Source organism: Plecotus auritus (assembly GCF_963455305.1).
Source record: "Plecotus auritus genome assembly, chromosome: 7".
In the NCBI taxonomy this organism is placed as follows: Eukaryota; Metazoa; Chordata; class Mammalia; order Chiroptera; family Vespertilionidae; genus Plecotus; species Plecotus auritus.
The window spans coordinates 80,008,447-80,025,629 of NC_137774.1; the positions used below are offsets into that span (position 1 = coordinate 80,008,447).

At 44.4% G+C, this 17,183-nt stretch overlaps 1 protein-coding gene across 5 annotated transcripts in view; it reads left to right on the forward strand.

Moving 5' to 3' along the window:
- SNX29 (sorting nexin 29) overlaps positions 1–17,183 on the forward strand; it is a 580,852-nt gene that overhangs the window by 60,459 nt on the left and 503,210 nt on the right. For all 5 annotated transcript variants that reach the window (XM_080678985.1, XM_080678988.1, XM_080678984.1 and 2 more), the window contains 3 exons: positions 8,443–8,623; positions 11,160–11,230; positions 12,535–12,783. In XM_080678985.1, the coding sequence (XP_080535111.1) occupies positions 8,443–8,623; positions 11,160–11,230; positions 12,535–12,783 (501 nt within the window). The remainder of the gene's footprint in view (positions 1–8,442; positions 8,624–11,159; positions 11,231–12,534; positions 12,784–17,183) is intronic.

Here is a 17,183-nt window from a genome sequence, read left to right on the forward strand (position 1 = left end):
TTCCTTTGCAGACTCTATTTCCCAGGCTCTCTTTCCATTGTCTTCCATTTTGGTTTGGCCAGTGGGAGGTGATGGAGTTTTGAAGGTGGGAGGAAGAGGGAAGCTAGACTATTTCTTCCTCTCACCTCTGCCTTAGGTGGCATCTCCAGCAGTGTCTGTGCTTCCTCCATGGTCCGTGGAGGTCCCATGTGGCCTGCTGTTCAGGTGCTCCTCTCCTCGCTTTCCTTCCCAGGTGCCTCTGCCATAGTCCAGCTGTTGCCTGGCAGCCCTACCTGGTAACACTACCTCTTTCTTTTGTTCCTCTGGCTTTAGGGATGGGTTGGTTTTCTACGTTGCTGATCTTTAGGCGGCCTCATTATCTCCTATTTGGCTGGTTAGGCATGTTGGAGGAACAACCAGACCAATGAAGCTGTAGCAGGGTTAGTGACAGGGAGAGTGGAACGAGGTGAAAGCAGGGAGGTAGGGGAGGAGCCAGGTGACATACGGGCCGTCAGTGGCAACTCATCCTTTTTTCCTTGCTTTATTTTTGTGATCTCCATCTACTCCTACCAAGATAATTGGCCTTTGTTCTATAGAGTCAGTAGGGATGTTAATTTTAAAATTTAAATCTACTGAAGTCTCCCAAAGTAATCCAGTATTTTAGATTAGTGTGCCTTTATTCATTCTTTAAAAATGTATCAAGTTTTGAATTACGTACTTTAAAATTATTAAGATGGTGAATTTTATGTTAAGTTAATTTTACCACAATTAAAAAGACAGAAATGGGCAAGTTACCTATAATTGGCAAGTTTAAGTTTTATCTAAGTTTAAGAACTAACTGAAAGGGAATTTAATAACACTTAATTTCAGTTGCAGAGAATTAAAGACAGTTTTATCTCCACACAGACAAAAAAGTATCAATGTAAAATGGTGCAGACTCTGTGGAAAATAGTTCGGTGGATCCTCAAAAAGTTAAACAATTAACCACACGTTCCAGCAATTCTACTTCTAGATGTATACCTAACAGAATTGAAAACAGGGACTCAAACAGATACTTATATATCTATGTTCATCCGAAGCATTATTCACGATAGGCAAAAGGTGGAAATAATTAAAATTGTTCATTGGAAGATGACTGGATAAAAAAATATGGTATATACATACAATGGAATATTATTCAATCATAAGGAGAAATGAAGTACTGATACACACTATAACATGGATGAACCTCGAAAACATGCTAAGTGAAAGTAGCCAGACACAAAAGGACAAATATTGTATTATTTCGCTTATGTGAAGTATCTAGAATAGCCAAATTTCTAGAAACAGAAAGTAGAATAGAGGTTACCATGGGCTAGGGAGAGAAGAAAATGGAGGAGTTATTGTTTAATGGCTATGGAGTTTTTATTTGGGATGATGAAAAAGTTCTGGAAATGGGTAGTGATGAATATACTTAATGCCACTGAATTTTACACTTAAAATGGTTGAGATGATAAATTTTATTATGTATATTCTACAATTTTAAAAAAGCAAAAAAGTATCAGGTTTCTATATTTTGTACCAATCTTTATTATGTACTAGAGGCCTGATGCAGGAAATTTGTGCAAGGGGCTCGGCCGCCGCCACTGCTGCCGCTTTGTCCGGAAAGTCATCCGGTCTAATTAGCATATTATGCTTTATTATTATAGATTATTTTAGATGGTTTATGTTGAAACTATAGTCCCCGTGTTCTAGTTCCAGGAGGCAGCCTTGTGGCTGGTTGGGAGATGGCCAAGTGACAAAGCTACAGTCCTATTGAAGCTCTGCTTTGCCGATGCATTTGTACCTTGTAGTTGGGCTCATCCGCTGTGGGAAGTGACTGGGATTTGGGAGTGCCTATGCTCACATAGGTCTCAGGCTAGAATACTGAAGCACTTGGTTTGCCTTTTGTTCCTAGAAATGTTGGTTCTATTTCCTACCCCAAATCCGTTTCCCCTTTCTTCTTTGGCTTGGTAGAACCTGATTTTGATGGTGGGTGGGATCTTCTTCTCTAGGTAATGGATCGTGAGTGATTAAGCCAGTCTTGACATTCTTTTCTTCACTCCCTTGTGGTTTTCTGGGATTACTTATCCCAGGGTGACAGAGCTGGCTTTATCTTGTCCTCTTTCTTCTGGCTTGATTGTGGTGACAGTCCTCTGAGACAGTGAGGTGAAGGTTAAGAGTTTGGAGCTTCTGCCTGTGACAAAGCCTTTGAACCAGCTGTCTACTTCTAGGCTAGATATGTGAGACAAAAGCCTTGCTTTGTTTACAAGGAGTCTAGCTCCTTGTAGTTGTTTTTTTTGTTTCTTGTTGAGCAATTATTTTTGCCGTTGTTGTTTGTTTTTGAGCAATGCATTTGCCCCTTCAGCGCACACAGGCATTGCTCAGTGCCTGGCCTGTTGTCAGTCTCCATAAATGATTGTCAGATGATTGAAGAACATACCCTCTCTCACTGCATTAGGCTTCTTCTGGTTATGAGTGACAGCAAACCACATAGACAAAGAAAAAAAGGGTACCTATTGATTCAAGTAACTGAGAAATCTAGGGCTTGAGCTGGTTAGGGCTCAGCACCCCCACATCTTTCTCTCTGTCTCTCTGAGCCCACTTTTCTCTGGGTTGGGTTTCCTAGGTGGGCTTGCTCTCCCTGATAGGGGCAAAATGGTCCCAGGTAGCTTCAGGTTTACAAGATTAAAAGAGCTCCTACTTCTAGAATAGTGGTTGGCAGGCTTCTCCTTAAGGGATGAGATAGTATTTCAGACCATAGGTCTCTCACAGTCCTTAGCTCTGCCGTTGTAGCAGGAAAACAGCCACAGATAATATATTAACAAATGGGCGGCTGTGTTCTAGTAAAACTTTACTTACATAAGTAGGTGGTGGGCTGAATTTGGCCCTTGGGCCATTGTTTGCTGACTTTGGTTTTGGAAGGAGATAAGGCCTCACTTCTACTGGTTCAGGTAGAAGTTGTAGGGAGGACTCTGGGTTGTGGGGCAGATGCTGTGTCCAGGGTTGATGTTAGGGGCAAAAATAGAATATTGGGGACTAGCTGTGGTTATGGGAAATATTAATCAGGCTCTGTTAACTGTGATTGCTCTGTTCTGGTTAAAGAAAGGACATTCTAACCTGGCTGGGGATTGTATGTCCTTGGGACCTGGGAGTCAACCTTGGGCTTGGGAGTTAACCTTGGAATGCTGTCCATTCTCATTCAAGAACTGCCTGTTATCATGGAAAGCTGAAGAACCTTGATGCCCACACAATTGAGTCCCAACCCAATCTGTATGGCCTACTTCATCATGCCTGTAATCCCTACTTCCCCATTGCAATCTTTGTCCTACCCTATATAAGCAGCTGGTTTATGGGGGGCTGCAGAGCAGATTTTTGTGGATGACCTGCTGCTCTCCCATACTGCTGGCATTATTGGAATAAATGGTCATATATGAATCAGCCTTGTCTCTGCTTAACTGGTTTAAGTAGGCAGCCCAGACCCCGTGGGTATCTGGTTTCACTGGGACTGGGATGAAGCCAGTCAGGCACTCACTTTAGCCACAAGATTTATGGGAGTGTTGTCAGTGGAAATAGGGTTCTTCCACGGCCATGAGAAAAGCATTTGAGGGACCCACACCTAGGAGAATGAGATGTAGTGGTAAGATTTATTGGAGTGAAAACAGAGGACTATTCCCCAGGTGCTGGGTGTCTCATCTACAACCGGGTGGCCTAGCTCCATCTCACTGTGGAATAAGTCCTGGGCCTAGTGAGTGTAAGTGTCAACCAGGAAGGTCAGGACCCATACTGTAATGTCATCACCCAGGGCTCCTGCTGCGCTCAGGCCTGCTCTTGGAGCCCCACAGATGCTACACCCGCCAACGAATGGGTGAACACATGCTATCAGGAATTATATTACCTCAGGCTTGGGAGAGAGCAGGCTTTCTTTCAGACTAACCAATCTCTTTCCCAGTCCTTCTTAGGCTTTTCTTAGAGTTTCCAGGCTAGATGCCGCCCTTTATGTCACCACTGTGCCTTCCTCAAAGTTCTGCTTCGTCATCTGGTTTCTACTGCCCATGTGCCTAGTAAAGGAATTTCTCCCACTCCTCCCTCAAACTCCCAATAGCGGCTGTCCCAGGGAGATTCTTCCTGCCTGCTCTGGAATTAAGTCTTCTTGGCGGAGGGTTCGGCGTTCCCTGGGGGCCTGGGAGTGCTGTGGCTTCCCAGTGAATCAGGCTTAACGTCTGAGTCCATTTGTTCCCTTTCTTAACTAGCTACCTTGTTAACAGCAAGCAAGATAAATAATATCTATCTTTCAATATTTAAAAAAAATCAAGATCAATACAATAAAAATCCACATGGGCAAAATATCAAACAAGGCCTGGATGAGGGTGGGCTTATGAGGCGTGTCAAGGCTTAGGGCCTGCTGTGGCCAGGCAATTGCCCAGCCTGTGTTACCTGTCCACCTAGGTAAGGAAGGGAAGGTTTGTAGTGTCAGAAGGCAACTTCAAACAGAACGCAGTCCCTTAGGAAAGAGGGGTGCTACTTTCAGAAGAAAGGGATATTGTTTGTTTGCCTTGGCACTAAGCGCTTTACATGTATGTTTTATTATCTTATTCTTTTCCCTCATAGCAAACCTCACTTTATAATGAGGAAGATGAAGAACAAAATAAGTTGCCCAAGGTCACACAATCTTATGTAGAATCTGAGGCAAGGTTTTGGTCCTCTTTGGACTCCAGAGCATGAATTCTTGAATTTTTGGCATCAATTAAAGCCGAGGCCTGTTAGAAACTTTGCCAAAGGCCCGAGCTATTAGTTGTCCTCTGTTAACAAGTGGCCCCAGGTGGCTAGTCTCAGTAACCCCTTCCTGGCTCTTTGTTCTGGTTGGCAGATGGCTTTCAGAAGTTGGGAGAGCCAGAAGCCCTCACCCACTTTTAGAATTAGCCCCTTGTTTCAAAGCAGCAAGAGATCGGTGCATATTTCCAAATTAAATTACAGACACTGCAAGCATTAAGTGGCAGGTGAGCTGCACTTTAAATAGATCACATTAATTCTGGCAGTGGAAGCGGAGCCCTGCTGGGATAATTCTTATCATCAGCATCGCTCTGGCAAGCTTTAGAAGGATTCTGTAGCGGTAAGCAATTTGGGAAATTGAGAGGTGAAAACACACCTTGAAGTGTTTCATGTGCATTCAAGGTCAGAGGGAGGTGACTGCAGTTTTCAGGAGAGATGGCAGTGAAAGTCACTTGATGCTAAAGGTGATTGATATCCGGATGGTTGTCTGATGTGTTTCAAAACAGGTTTGCTGGTGGGCTCACTCAGAGTACTACTCTCACCAAATTCCCCCTGCTCTGGTTTCTGAGAGGCTTCAAGTGGAAAGAAGGCTGTTAGCACACTTGTGCAGTTGGGTTTGGGAAAGGGATTAGTTTCACATTTAGGCATCGAGACAGAAGATCGTCCTAAGTGAACTCCCCTATTGGTGGTTTTTCCAGTCATACTTGGGACATTTATTGTAAATGACCCCAGAGGTTGGCATGATCCATCCAAAAGTATGTATGCACACTCTTCTGTACATACACATTTATTTATTTATTTATTTTATTTATTTTTTTTTGGGGGGAGGAAGTTATAAAAAAACTGCACATTTATTATAAATATTATAAATATATATGTCTCTGCATATAGAAAAAAATTGTTGTTAACAATGGTATTTTTCCCAGGTGATGGGATTACGAGTTGTTTTTTATGGGACAACAGTTCTTCTTTTATTGATCAACATTTTATAATTGTTCTCTGAATATGTGTCATATCAACCAGACATAATAATTTCCAAGATGTGCCCATTCTTGAAGGCCCACTTGAAGGCCATGTGGCTATAATAATTCTGCCCTCCACTAAAATTAGGAATGAATCACAATTTTCTCTAGATTCCCATAGCATGTTAGGTATTCCAATATTATAGCACTTATTTTAGTCAGCTTTATATTATTTCAAAACTAATTTGGGGGATGGTTAGTTGACTTATTAAGGACTTACTAACGAGTTACCTATAATAATGATCTCTGGCATGACTTCCAGTATATTAGCATGTGCTTAGCCTTTAGAGCAGTGGTTCTCAACCTTTCTAATGCTGCGACCCTTTAATATAGTTCCTCATGTTGTGGTGACCCCCAACCACAAAATTATTTTCGTTGCTACTTCATAACTGTAATTTTGCTACTGTTAATGAATCGTAATGTAAATATTTGTGTTTTCCGATGGTCTTAGGCGACCCACAGGTTGAGAACCGCTAGCAGGGTCGCCTAAGACCATCGGAAAACACAGATATTTATTTATTTATTTATTTATTTATTTATTTATTTATTTATTTTATATTAAGGTATTATATGTGTACATATGTACATACACATTTAGATACTGTTAATAGAAAAAGGGAAAGAGGAAACAACACAAATGCTCTCATATAAGAAGGTAATTATTAAGTAAAGGGTGGTTAGTCATCATGGACTGTATATTGTGCTCAGTGCTTTACCTCCCTTTTCTCCAGTTTCCCCAGTAACCCGGGTATTCTGTACTTTGGGCCTTTTGTTTAAGGGAGAGGAATCCAAACCTTATCATGTTTAAGTGACCTGCCCAGGGTCGTTCTACTGAACAATCTTTTCACCTGTTGTTCTGTCCGCTAGTCTGGAAGTTTGTTGGGGACGAGTCCTTCTAGTCTTTGCCTGTTAGGCCATCGTCTCGCCCAGTCCATGGCTCCTGGTTAGAAGGTAGTTGATGTGGCTGAGCTGAAATATCAGAGTGAACATATTAACCCAACGCCCAGTGTGTAATGTGTGTATGCGCATCCTTCTGGAGGGTAAGTTCACAGACCTTGCCACATTCTCAGAGGGGTCTTGGGACCTGTTATGCTCCTGGATTAGAATCCTTGTCTGGAAGCAGACTCAGTATTTTCTCTCTTAGTGTATTAAGCATTTGTGAACATGATCATTTTAAAGAATGTAGACACCCTCCTCACTTGGCAAGGCAGTGTGATTTTGTGGTTTGTAGTTTGACAGCTCTGAGTCCCATTCTGCTGTATTGCTTACTGTGTATTGCTGGTGAGTTCCTTCACTTGTCCAGGCCTTGGACCTTGCTTTTGACATGGACTTGACCTTGGTGGTTATGAGGACTGAGTTCAGATATAAAATGTTTACTACAATGGCTGGTATGTACTTAATGCTCAATAACTAGTATTGGCTGTTGCTGTTGTTACTATTATTGGCAGTAGGTAAAAGTGTTGATGTGAAGTAAAGAAAATTGATCACAAAATTAGGTATGCACTAGAATTACAACTAGAAAAAAATCTGTGCGGGCGTGGATAAAAAGGGGGGATGTGAGGAGATTTAATGACTATTTTATGGATAAAAACAAACTTTCTTAGCTTTCCCTTAAAGCCTTAAATCTGTTCCTTTCTCAGACCTATGGAACTCTCTCCTAAGGAATTGGAAATGAGGACAACTAGTTATGTACAAGGATGTTCAAAGCAGTATATAGGGAAAATTGGTAACATATGTTCCCCACCGTACAGAAACAATTAAATAACAGGGAAGCCATCAAAAATCATATTTCCAAAGATCTTTAAATGTTATAGGAAAATGTTCATGATATAGACGAGAAAAAACAAATGAGGGTACAAGACTATGTGTGTGTGTGTGTGTGTGTATCTGTATATACATGTATGTATACATATTCACCCATATACAACACACACAATACGATGGTATATTAGTTACTTGCTATGACAAATTACCACAAAGCTGATGGCTGAAAACAACACAAATTAATTTTCTTACACTTATGAAGGGCTTAGTTCAAAGGCGATTTCACTGGATTAAAGTAAAGATGACATCGGGCTGGTTCCTTCTGGAGGCCCCAGGGTAGAATCTTCTGGATTCTGGCATTCCTTGGCTGTCACTGGCTGCATCATTCCAATCGCTGCTTCCCTGGCCACGTCACCTCCTCTTCTGTCCGATCTCCCTCCACCTCCCTCTTATAAAGATAATTGTGATGATTATGACCACAGAGACTACCCAGAATAATCAATGACCTCTCCTTCTCAAGATCCTTAATTTAATCACATCTGCAAAGGCCCTTTTGCCATATAAACTTAACACTCACAGGTTCAGGGATTAAGACATGACTGTCTTTGGGGGTTATAAGTCATCCTATCACAGATGTTGATTTTGTATAAAAAAGAAAAATACAGAAAGAAAGAGTGGAAGGAAATACTTGAAGATGTCAACAATGGCCATCTTTGGATGGTGGACTTGGGGGTCATTTTTATTTTCTGTATACTCTTTGGTATCTTCCTTTTCTGTGCTAAGGAAATAGCTCTTTTACAATCTTCAAAGATGCTCAGGGAACGTTACTAAAGGCGATGTGCATCCCAGGCCAAGTGCCACAGCGCCTGTCCCGCTGTCTCCCCAGAGCCCGTGTTCTGGTTCTACGTGAAGGAGGTCCTCAGCAAGCACGAGCTCCAGCGCTTCTACTCCCTGCGCTACATCGCCTCGGACGTGGGCCGTGGCCGGGCCTGGCTGCGCTGCGCCCTCAACGAACACTCGCTGGAGCGCTACCTGCACATGCTCCTGGCTGACCGCAGCAGGCTCAGGTACCCGCTGGTGGGTTCTGGGAGGGGGTGTAGGTGAGTGGTTAAAACTACAGAACCTGGAGTCAGAAGCCTGGATTTATATCCTAGGCACCCCCCCACCCCCGCTCCGCTCACAGTCCCATTTGTTACATGAGAGAAGGCCTGTAAAGGGCTCAGCACAGCACCTGCATATAGCAAGCACTTAAATGCTTATTATTATTAAGGCTGCGGTGTGGAGAGGTCTATGGTCATAGAGCACAGCCTGCTCCTCACTTCATGGAATTTGAATTCGGGCTCTTTTCAGGTTCAGAATTTTTTTCTCTTTAGATATTGGGTGTTTAGTGCCCAGTTCCACGTTTTGTCTTTACAACTCTTTCTGTTTTCTTTTTTGTTGTTGAGGTTAGTCAATACCAAACTGACTGAAAAAAAAAAAAAAATGGAAGTTTTAAGTTGGGAAGAGAAGTCATTTGTTATTAAAAAACATCCCCCCCATTTTATTGTATTTTCTTTTTTTCTTGATCAAAAAGTTCACTCTGTCAGGTAGCACAGGCCAGGTTATGCTGCCGTAACAAACATGAAGACTGAAGTGGCTTGAGACAGCCGAGTTTATTTCTTCCCTCTGTTTCATGTCTCTTGTGGGTGAACAGGGATTCTCATCGCAGGGACCCAGGCTGATGGAGGCTCCATCTCTATAAAGATGTGGTTGAACTAAGCTCTGGCTCTTAAAGCTTCTGTCCAAAGTGATGCTTCACCTCCTCACATGCACTGGTCCGGCAAGCTCGGCAGGGTGGGGAGATGTGGTTATGCCACAGCGATGGGGAGAGGGCACTGAATATGCTCAATGGTAGTATAGTCAGCCACATTTTCTCCAGAAACATTGACATTCCTATCATTTTTCCTGTGCTCATGATGTTTATGATGTTTCCCTCTCTCTCCCAGTCTCTCTCTCTGACTTGGGCTGTTGTTTTCCCCCTGAGAACGTTGGACCAGACTTGTAGTTTTTTGTCACCTGAAGATACAAAGGAACAGTGATCAATCCTGCCCTGGTCCCTTGAGTAACTTCTGCATCAGCAGTGCCCACATCCTCATCAGTGAAGTTCCATTTAGCTCAATAAGTTGGCATTTCATTAGTGCTGTGATGCGTTCCCTGTCTCAAGTCTCTCCTCAGTTTCTTCTGCCCCTAGGGTCACCTCTCTTCTGGAATTTATTAGGCATTCTGGGATCGTGTGCTAGGGCTCTCACAGATACCTTCAAAGTTCTCCCATTGATGCTGCCTGGGGTGCTTTGTCCAGTTGTATGCTCAGACTCTGTGGGTCTGAAATGGGAGGGGTGGGGCCAGGACGCCTGGTGCTGCCTGCATCTGTATGCTGCCTGGGGTCTGAGTTGAATGTCTGTATGTACCTCCCGAGCATTAACCAGCATTAATTAAGGAGAACATACTCATGTTCCTAAAAATGAATTCTAGTCAAGCTCTTTCCACCACGTCATTTGCAAGTAGCTCAGAGTTGTACACTCCACATAAAGTTGAATTAACAATGAGCAGTTGAAGTGAATCCAGATGTTAAGATTCATAGTTGAATTTAACTAAATCACTAGTCACTTTTATCTACTTCGATGTGGGAAAACCAAATTCATTTACGTACATGAAAACTGACTCAGATTTTTTTAAAGAATCCAAATTTGGGGGATCAGAGGTACTGTTGCCATGCCAACTTGGACCTGTGGTTTGTGCTGCCCTTGCCATTCTGCTGGGTCCATGTACTGAACACGCATGTCCTTTCTCTTTCTGTTAAGTTGTATTCAGTCACCTGTGTCCAGCCTCATGCTGAAGTACAGCTCACTCCCCACTGACTGTGCTTTAGTGAAATTTCACTCTGACTGCACTCATCTAGAGTTCTCTGACCTGGCGGGGAAGTCAGATGGTTGAGAGTATTTGCTTGTTACCGTTTAGCAGGGTGCTGGATAAAGAGCTGGGAACTGGAAGGGGAGACCTGCTTTTGAGCTGCATTTATTGCTGAATGACCTTGGACAGACTCTGTAGGCCTCTCTGGCCCCTCCCCCCACTTAGATTTGTGGGGCCTTTTTAGCTTCCCAGCCTAACTTGGGCTTTTGAGTCTGTAGCCCAAGCAGATATTACATACAAATGCTATGGTTGATGGACTCTGGGCTTTATAATTTCTTTCTGAAATGCTCTCTTCTGTGTTAGCCTCACTTGGACTTCCTGCCTGTCTTTTGGAGATCTTGCTTGAGTGGAAGTCACCCCTCTGTTTGTCCCCATCTGCTGCTTCATAAACACCACATTTACATCTCCTGCCCATTTCAGTGCTGTCAAGCTCTGGAGACTCTAAAGATCTCGGGGGACCAATGAGGAAGTCGTAGGGTCTGTGCAGTCAGTCCTTAGTTTATAACCAGAAGCTTCATCCCAGCAGAGACTCCTGTATTCACTTTGCGATGACCAGGCATGGCTTTTCCAGGAAGCCAGATAATGGAACTGTCTGGCTAATGGGTGCAGAGAGCCACTATTTAGAGCCCTTTCCCTTTCTCTTTCAATTTGCAGCACTTTTTATGAAGACTGGTCTTTTGTGATGGACGAAGAAAGGTCTAGCATGCTTCCTACCATGGCAGCTGGTAAGCCCGGGCAAGACCGGGGTGATGGGTCCTGGGAAGCAGAAGAGGGATTTTCCTTATTCCTCAGCAACTTGAGGCACTTGCCACTGTCCTTCCTCTAATGGCATTGAATTTGATACCCTGGCAGAGAGAGCATGGGGTTGAGGGTTTTTGGCTGTGGCTTTGCAAGTATAATATAAAGACCTGGGGGTTGGAGACAGGAGACCTGCCTTTGAAGCCTGGTCTGACCCCTTACCAGCTGGGGACCTGGGGCAGATGCTGTTACTGTTACTTTCCTCCTCTGCAAGGTGGGGGTCCGGATGGCCTGGGCGTCACCATATAGGGCTGTGAGAGAATCAAATGTGATAGTCATGTATACCATTTGTCGACATGCAAACCTGGAATGATGTTTATTGGTGAATTATTAAATTGTTTATCATTTGACTCTCACTCAAAAGGTGAAACAACTCAACAGAAGTGGGCAACTTGCTTCTTTCTTCTAAATCCTCTTTTGCCTCCTTTTTCTTTTTTTTTCTGAAAGTTTGCACCAAGCCCCAAATATTGAGAGTTAAGTTAGCCTAGGCCAGTGGTCGGCAAACTCATTAGTCAACAGAGCCAAATATCAACAGTACAACGATTGAAATTTCTTTTGAGAGACGAAAACCAACTTCTGCGTATGGGCCACGAGGTTTCAATCGCACTGTACGTGCATGCCCACACGTGGTATTTTGTGGAAGAGCCACACTCAAGGGGCCAAAGAGCCACATGTGGCTCGCGAGCCGCAGTTTGCCAACCACTGGCCTAGGCCATTGATGAGGAAGAGTCAGGGTTTGACCATGATTTCCTGTGGGCCATAGGATACCAGTGCAAATTTTTGCATAAGTAATGCTACTAATGACATTGGTGTACCTTTTGTGATTGCTTACTGAGCTGAGTGTTTTTGGTGGGTGATGGTCTTTATAGTTAACCTGTGAAAGAGATATTGTGTCTCCATTTTACAGATAAGGAAACTAAAGCTCAGAGAGGTTATAAATGGCTTGACCAAGGTCTCGTAGCTCGTGCGTGGCAGTGCTGGGATTCAATCCAGGCAGTCTGACCTCAGAACCTATGGCTTACCTTCCCTCTTGACAGAGAGGAAGAGAATTTGGAGTGACTCAGCTGCTGTGATAGCTGCTGTCCACGGACCCCAGTTGTGGGAGTTTTCAATCAGCATTTAAGATCAGTGTGTGCCGTCCTGTGTACTGTACTGTCTGCAGCTTGTTTGTTGTGTTGGAGGCGTGACTGTCCAACAGCACACACTCCATGCTTTTCCTTTTGTGTGGAAGGTCTGAACTCCATACTCTTCGCGATCAACATTGACAACAAGGATTTAAATGGGCAGAGCAAGTTTGCTCCTACTGTCTCGGACCTCTTAAAGGAGTCAACGCAGAATGTGACTTCCTTGCTGAAGGAGTCCACGCAAGGAGTGAGCAGCCTTTTCCGGGAGATCACGGCGTCCTCTGCTGTCTCCATCCTCATCAAACCTGAGCAGGAGACCGACCCCCTGCCCGTCATGTCCAAGCACGTCAGTGCAGGTGAGGCAAAGCGTTTGAGGTAGACCAGAGGGGCCAGGTAATGGATGACAGGCCATGGCCGAGGTGGACACACCTCGTCACCTGAAAGTGCCAAGGGGCCTGAATCTGACGTGCTTGCCTTCTCAGTTCACATTTGTTTTTGTTTTTTTTATCCTTACTCAGAAAGAGCCTCACCTAGATGGGAATATGATAGGGTAATAGAGCAAGAGGTCGGCTAAAAAAAAATGAAAGCAAGGGTGTGAGGACCACGTGAAACCAGATGAGATTGATCTTCATTCATTCATTCCTTTGTACATTCACTCATTTGTTCACTTAATGCATTCTATGTGCTAGGCTGTGAGCCAAGTAAGACAGATTACAGGCATTCAGCTGTCAGTCTTCTTTGGGATGGGTGGGTAGACATTTAATGACAAATTATACATATAATTAATTATCCTGATAAATGGGATGGAAGCCAAGCATAGGGTGCTATGGAGAGTGCATACTATTGGGCTGTGGAAACCCCTTTCACGTCCTGCGTGGTTCAGGGTTCCAGTTCAGGGTTCAGGTTCTGAAGAAGGCCACACACAAATGAAAAGAGACTAGAAAAGCATTAATTTGGGAAATGGGGGCCAGACGGAAGCCCAAGAGAGGACTACTCCTCACTCTGGCTTTACCATCCCTTTTATTAAGATTACTAGTGGCCCAGTGCACAAAATTCGTGCATATTAAAAGGGGATTAATTAGAGGAAATAATTTAATATTGCTATTTGCCCTTTCTCTATAATAGAAGTGTCAGAGATAAAAGAAAATTAGTAAAATGTATATGAAAACCTTCTTCTTGTCAGAGTCTGGGGCGCACCACGGGACCCAGAGTCAAGTTCCCGCCCACCAACATGCACCTCAAAATTGCGTGAGACCCAGACCCGGCTGGCCCCCGCCCCCATTGGGCTAGATCCAGACCTGGCCAGTCCCACCCTTGTCAAGCCCTGCCAGGCAGGGGACGTAGCCTCAGGGCCCCTGGCCCAGCACCAGGATGGGGGGCATGGCCTGAGGTCCCCCAGCCCAGACCGGGGCAGGGGGCATGCCTTAAGGTCCCCCATCAAGCCCTGCCAGGTATGGGACATGGCCTGAGGTCCCCCGTCAAGCCCTGCCAGGTGGAGGGGCGCAGCTTCAGGTCCCCTGTCAAGCCCCACCGGCAGGGGGGTGAAGCCTCAGGTCCCCCATCAAGCCCCGCTGGGCTGGGGGGCGCAGCCTCAGGTCCCCTGGCCCGATACTGGGGCGGGGGACGTCGCCTAGGGCCCCCGGCCTGGTGCCAAGGCGGGAGGCGCGGCCTGAGGTCCCCTGTCAAGCCCCACCAGGTGGGAGGTTAGGTCTGAGATCCCCTGTCAAGCCCCGCCAGGTGGGGGGTGTGGTCTGTAGTTCCCTAGCCTGGTGTTGGGGTGGGGAGGCGCGGCTGGAATTCCCCAGACCCAGCACTGGGGGTGCACCTTGAGGTCTGCTGGGTAGGGGGCATGGCCTGAGGTCCACTGTCAAGCCCAGCCAGGCAGGGGGGCGCAGCCTCAGGTCCCGTGGCCCGATGCTGGGGTGGGGGGCGCGGCCTGAGATCCCCTGTCAAGCCCTGCCTGGTGGGGGGCACGGCCTGAGGTCCCCCAGCCTGGCACTGGGGTGGGGGGAGCAGCCTGAGGTCCCCTAGCGCAGCACCTGGATGGGAAGCACACCTTGAGGTTTTCTGTCAAGCCCTGCCGGGCGGGGGGCATGGCCTCAGGTCCCTGCTGATTGCTTGTTAAGGCTCCTTATGGGAACTTGGCTTCAGCTGTGGGTGCAGCCGTCTTTGTGAGGAGTGATGGTCAATTAGCTTATTCCCTCTTTATTAGATAGGATGGGATACACCCATATCCCTCAGGCAGGAAATTCCAATAATAGCCAATCATAAGACGAACAGGTGGAGGCTGCTTCAACTACCAATGTCTCAACCAAACAATGAGTGATTAGCCCTGACCTTTCAGAGCAATTAAGGTTGACCAGCCCTCCGGATTCCCTGTTCACACCTCTGTACTAGTGAAACAATGATCGGCTTCCGGCATTGGGCTTGCCTTTTTTTGGGGGAAGACATTTAAGTGGAGGCCAGGGAAAGGGATTAATTAATTAATTAATTAATTAATTAAGATTACTTTTGTGACATGTTTACAACCTCCCCGATCCTTCTGGGACATCCAAAATGTTGGAAATTTGGGGTTTAGTACTTATACTTAGTCCTGGTATTCTCAAATCCCTTAAACAAGGCAGTAACCATGGTTGTCCCTTTGGGGTTATTAATGATTATGAAAACTCAGAATCTTACGGTGTCTTTGGTACACACTGGCTTTATCTGTTTGCCCTCTTCTTCCCGAGCAGAGGCCCCAGGTGGAGGAGATAGAAACAGGACTGTGAGGGCTTTGTGTAACAGAGACAATGGAATTTGTTTACCCAAAGCAGTGTCCTTGCATTCATTGTGGACTCCCTGCTTTTGACATTGTCTCAGAGTTGTAATGCCCAGGTGAAGCATGTCACACATTGGTTTAGATGGAATGGAGTTTTGGGAATAGGTTCAGGGTGATGATTAAGATGTGTAAACTGGCTCATCTAAGTACTGGTCACCAAGGCAGTCTTATTTTCTATTTCCATTGGCCTTGTTGTGTAACAAAACAGTTTAAAACATGTAGTGGCTTAATACAACCATGATTCATTATTTTTTTATGATTCTGCGTGTGGTTTGGCAGTCTGGTTTTTCTGCTGGTGTCACCTGGGCTCACTCATGGGGCTGCATTTGGCTGGCAGCTGAGCTGGAAGATACCAGAGGGCTCCTCCCTGCCTCCCCTGTGCCTGGAGTTCGTGCTAACTATTGGCTGGGGCATCTCAGTTTTCTTAGGGTCTCTTGTCCTTCAATAAGCTAAATCAGTTTTCTTCCATAGTAGTTTCAGGGCAGGATTTCAAGAGGGTGTAAGACCCTCTAGTACTCACACACCGTTATTTCTGCCACATTCCATTGGTAAAGGCAGAACACTAAGCCATTCCAGATTCAAGAAGGTAGAGACATAGATACACCCGCAATGGAAGGTGTGGCAGAGTCCCATTGTAAAGGCACATTATGCAGGGATGGGAGGAATCTGTGGTCATTGAACAGTTGACTGCTGCCCCAAACTGGTTTTCTTGGTTTCATCCACCAGTATTTTCCAAAGTGAAACAATGAAAATCATTTCAATAATGATAATATCCTTTGGATCAAAGTGCTTAGAAGAACTGCTTAGAGGAACAATTTTAACATTTGCTCCGTGGCATATTTTTAAAATTATTTTTATTTTTTAAAATTTATTTTTCAATAACAGTTGACATACAATATTATAATCGTTTCATATGTATTGTTAACATAAAAACCATTGAAACCTGTAAAGAATTTTTGTGAGTTTATTTGAGCCAAACTGTTGACATATGCTGGGAAGCAGAACCTCAAGGAATTGAGATAATGTCCAGAGAATGGCGGGTTACATTTGTATTTATACATTGCAATCAAAGGAAAGGGATGTAGGTGGGTTACATGAAATCCATTGGTGATAGATTAAGGAGGTGGCATAAAGCAAAGCGGGGAAAACCTCTGGGATAGGATAAAAAGTGAAATGATGGACATATGCTTCTTTTACATAGATGGATACAGGATAGTTTAACATAATTAACAGTTGACATTAACTTGATAACAATAACAATGAGGGGATGTCCTGGTGCCATTTTTTGTGCCCTGAGGAGTCCAGAAAAAAGGGAAGTTACAAATTACCCATACATTTCGCAGATATGTTATCTTAGAGGCAAAAAGACAAATGGGCTCAGTAAAGATCTAAGTTGATCTTTGTCAGGGAAAATACTGGCCTAAGACATGACTACCCACTATAACCTGTTTGTAGTTAAATATTTAATTTTCAGACCATCTTTTGTCGTTATATTAAGTCTCTGAGTTTGCAAGACTGCCATGCAGGCCTCCCCTGAGTTGTCAGGTTAGCATGTGGCCCCTTTTGTCCACAGTATACATAGTGGTTAGACATACCATAACATAAAGTGATTCCCCCACCTCCCAGGTAAGTCTAGTTACCTATCTGACACCATACATAGTTACTACAATATTATTGAGTATATTCCCTATGGTGTACTTTATATCCCCGTGACTATTTTTATAACTGGTAATTTGCACTTCTTAATCCCTTTCATCATTTTCACACATCTCCTCACCTTTCTCCCGTCTGACAACTGTCAATTTTTTCTCTGTATCTGTGAGCCTGTTTCTATTTTGTTTGTTTATTATTCCTGTTTTTTAGATTTCACATATGAGTGAAATTATACGGTATTTGTCTTTCTCTATCTGACTTACTTCACTTAGCATAATACCCTCT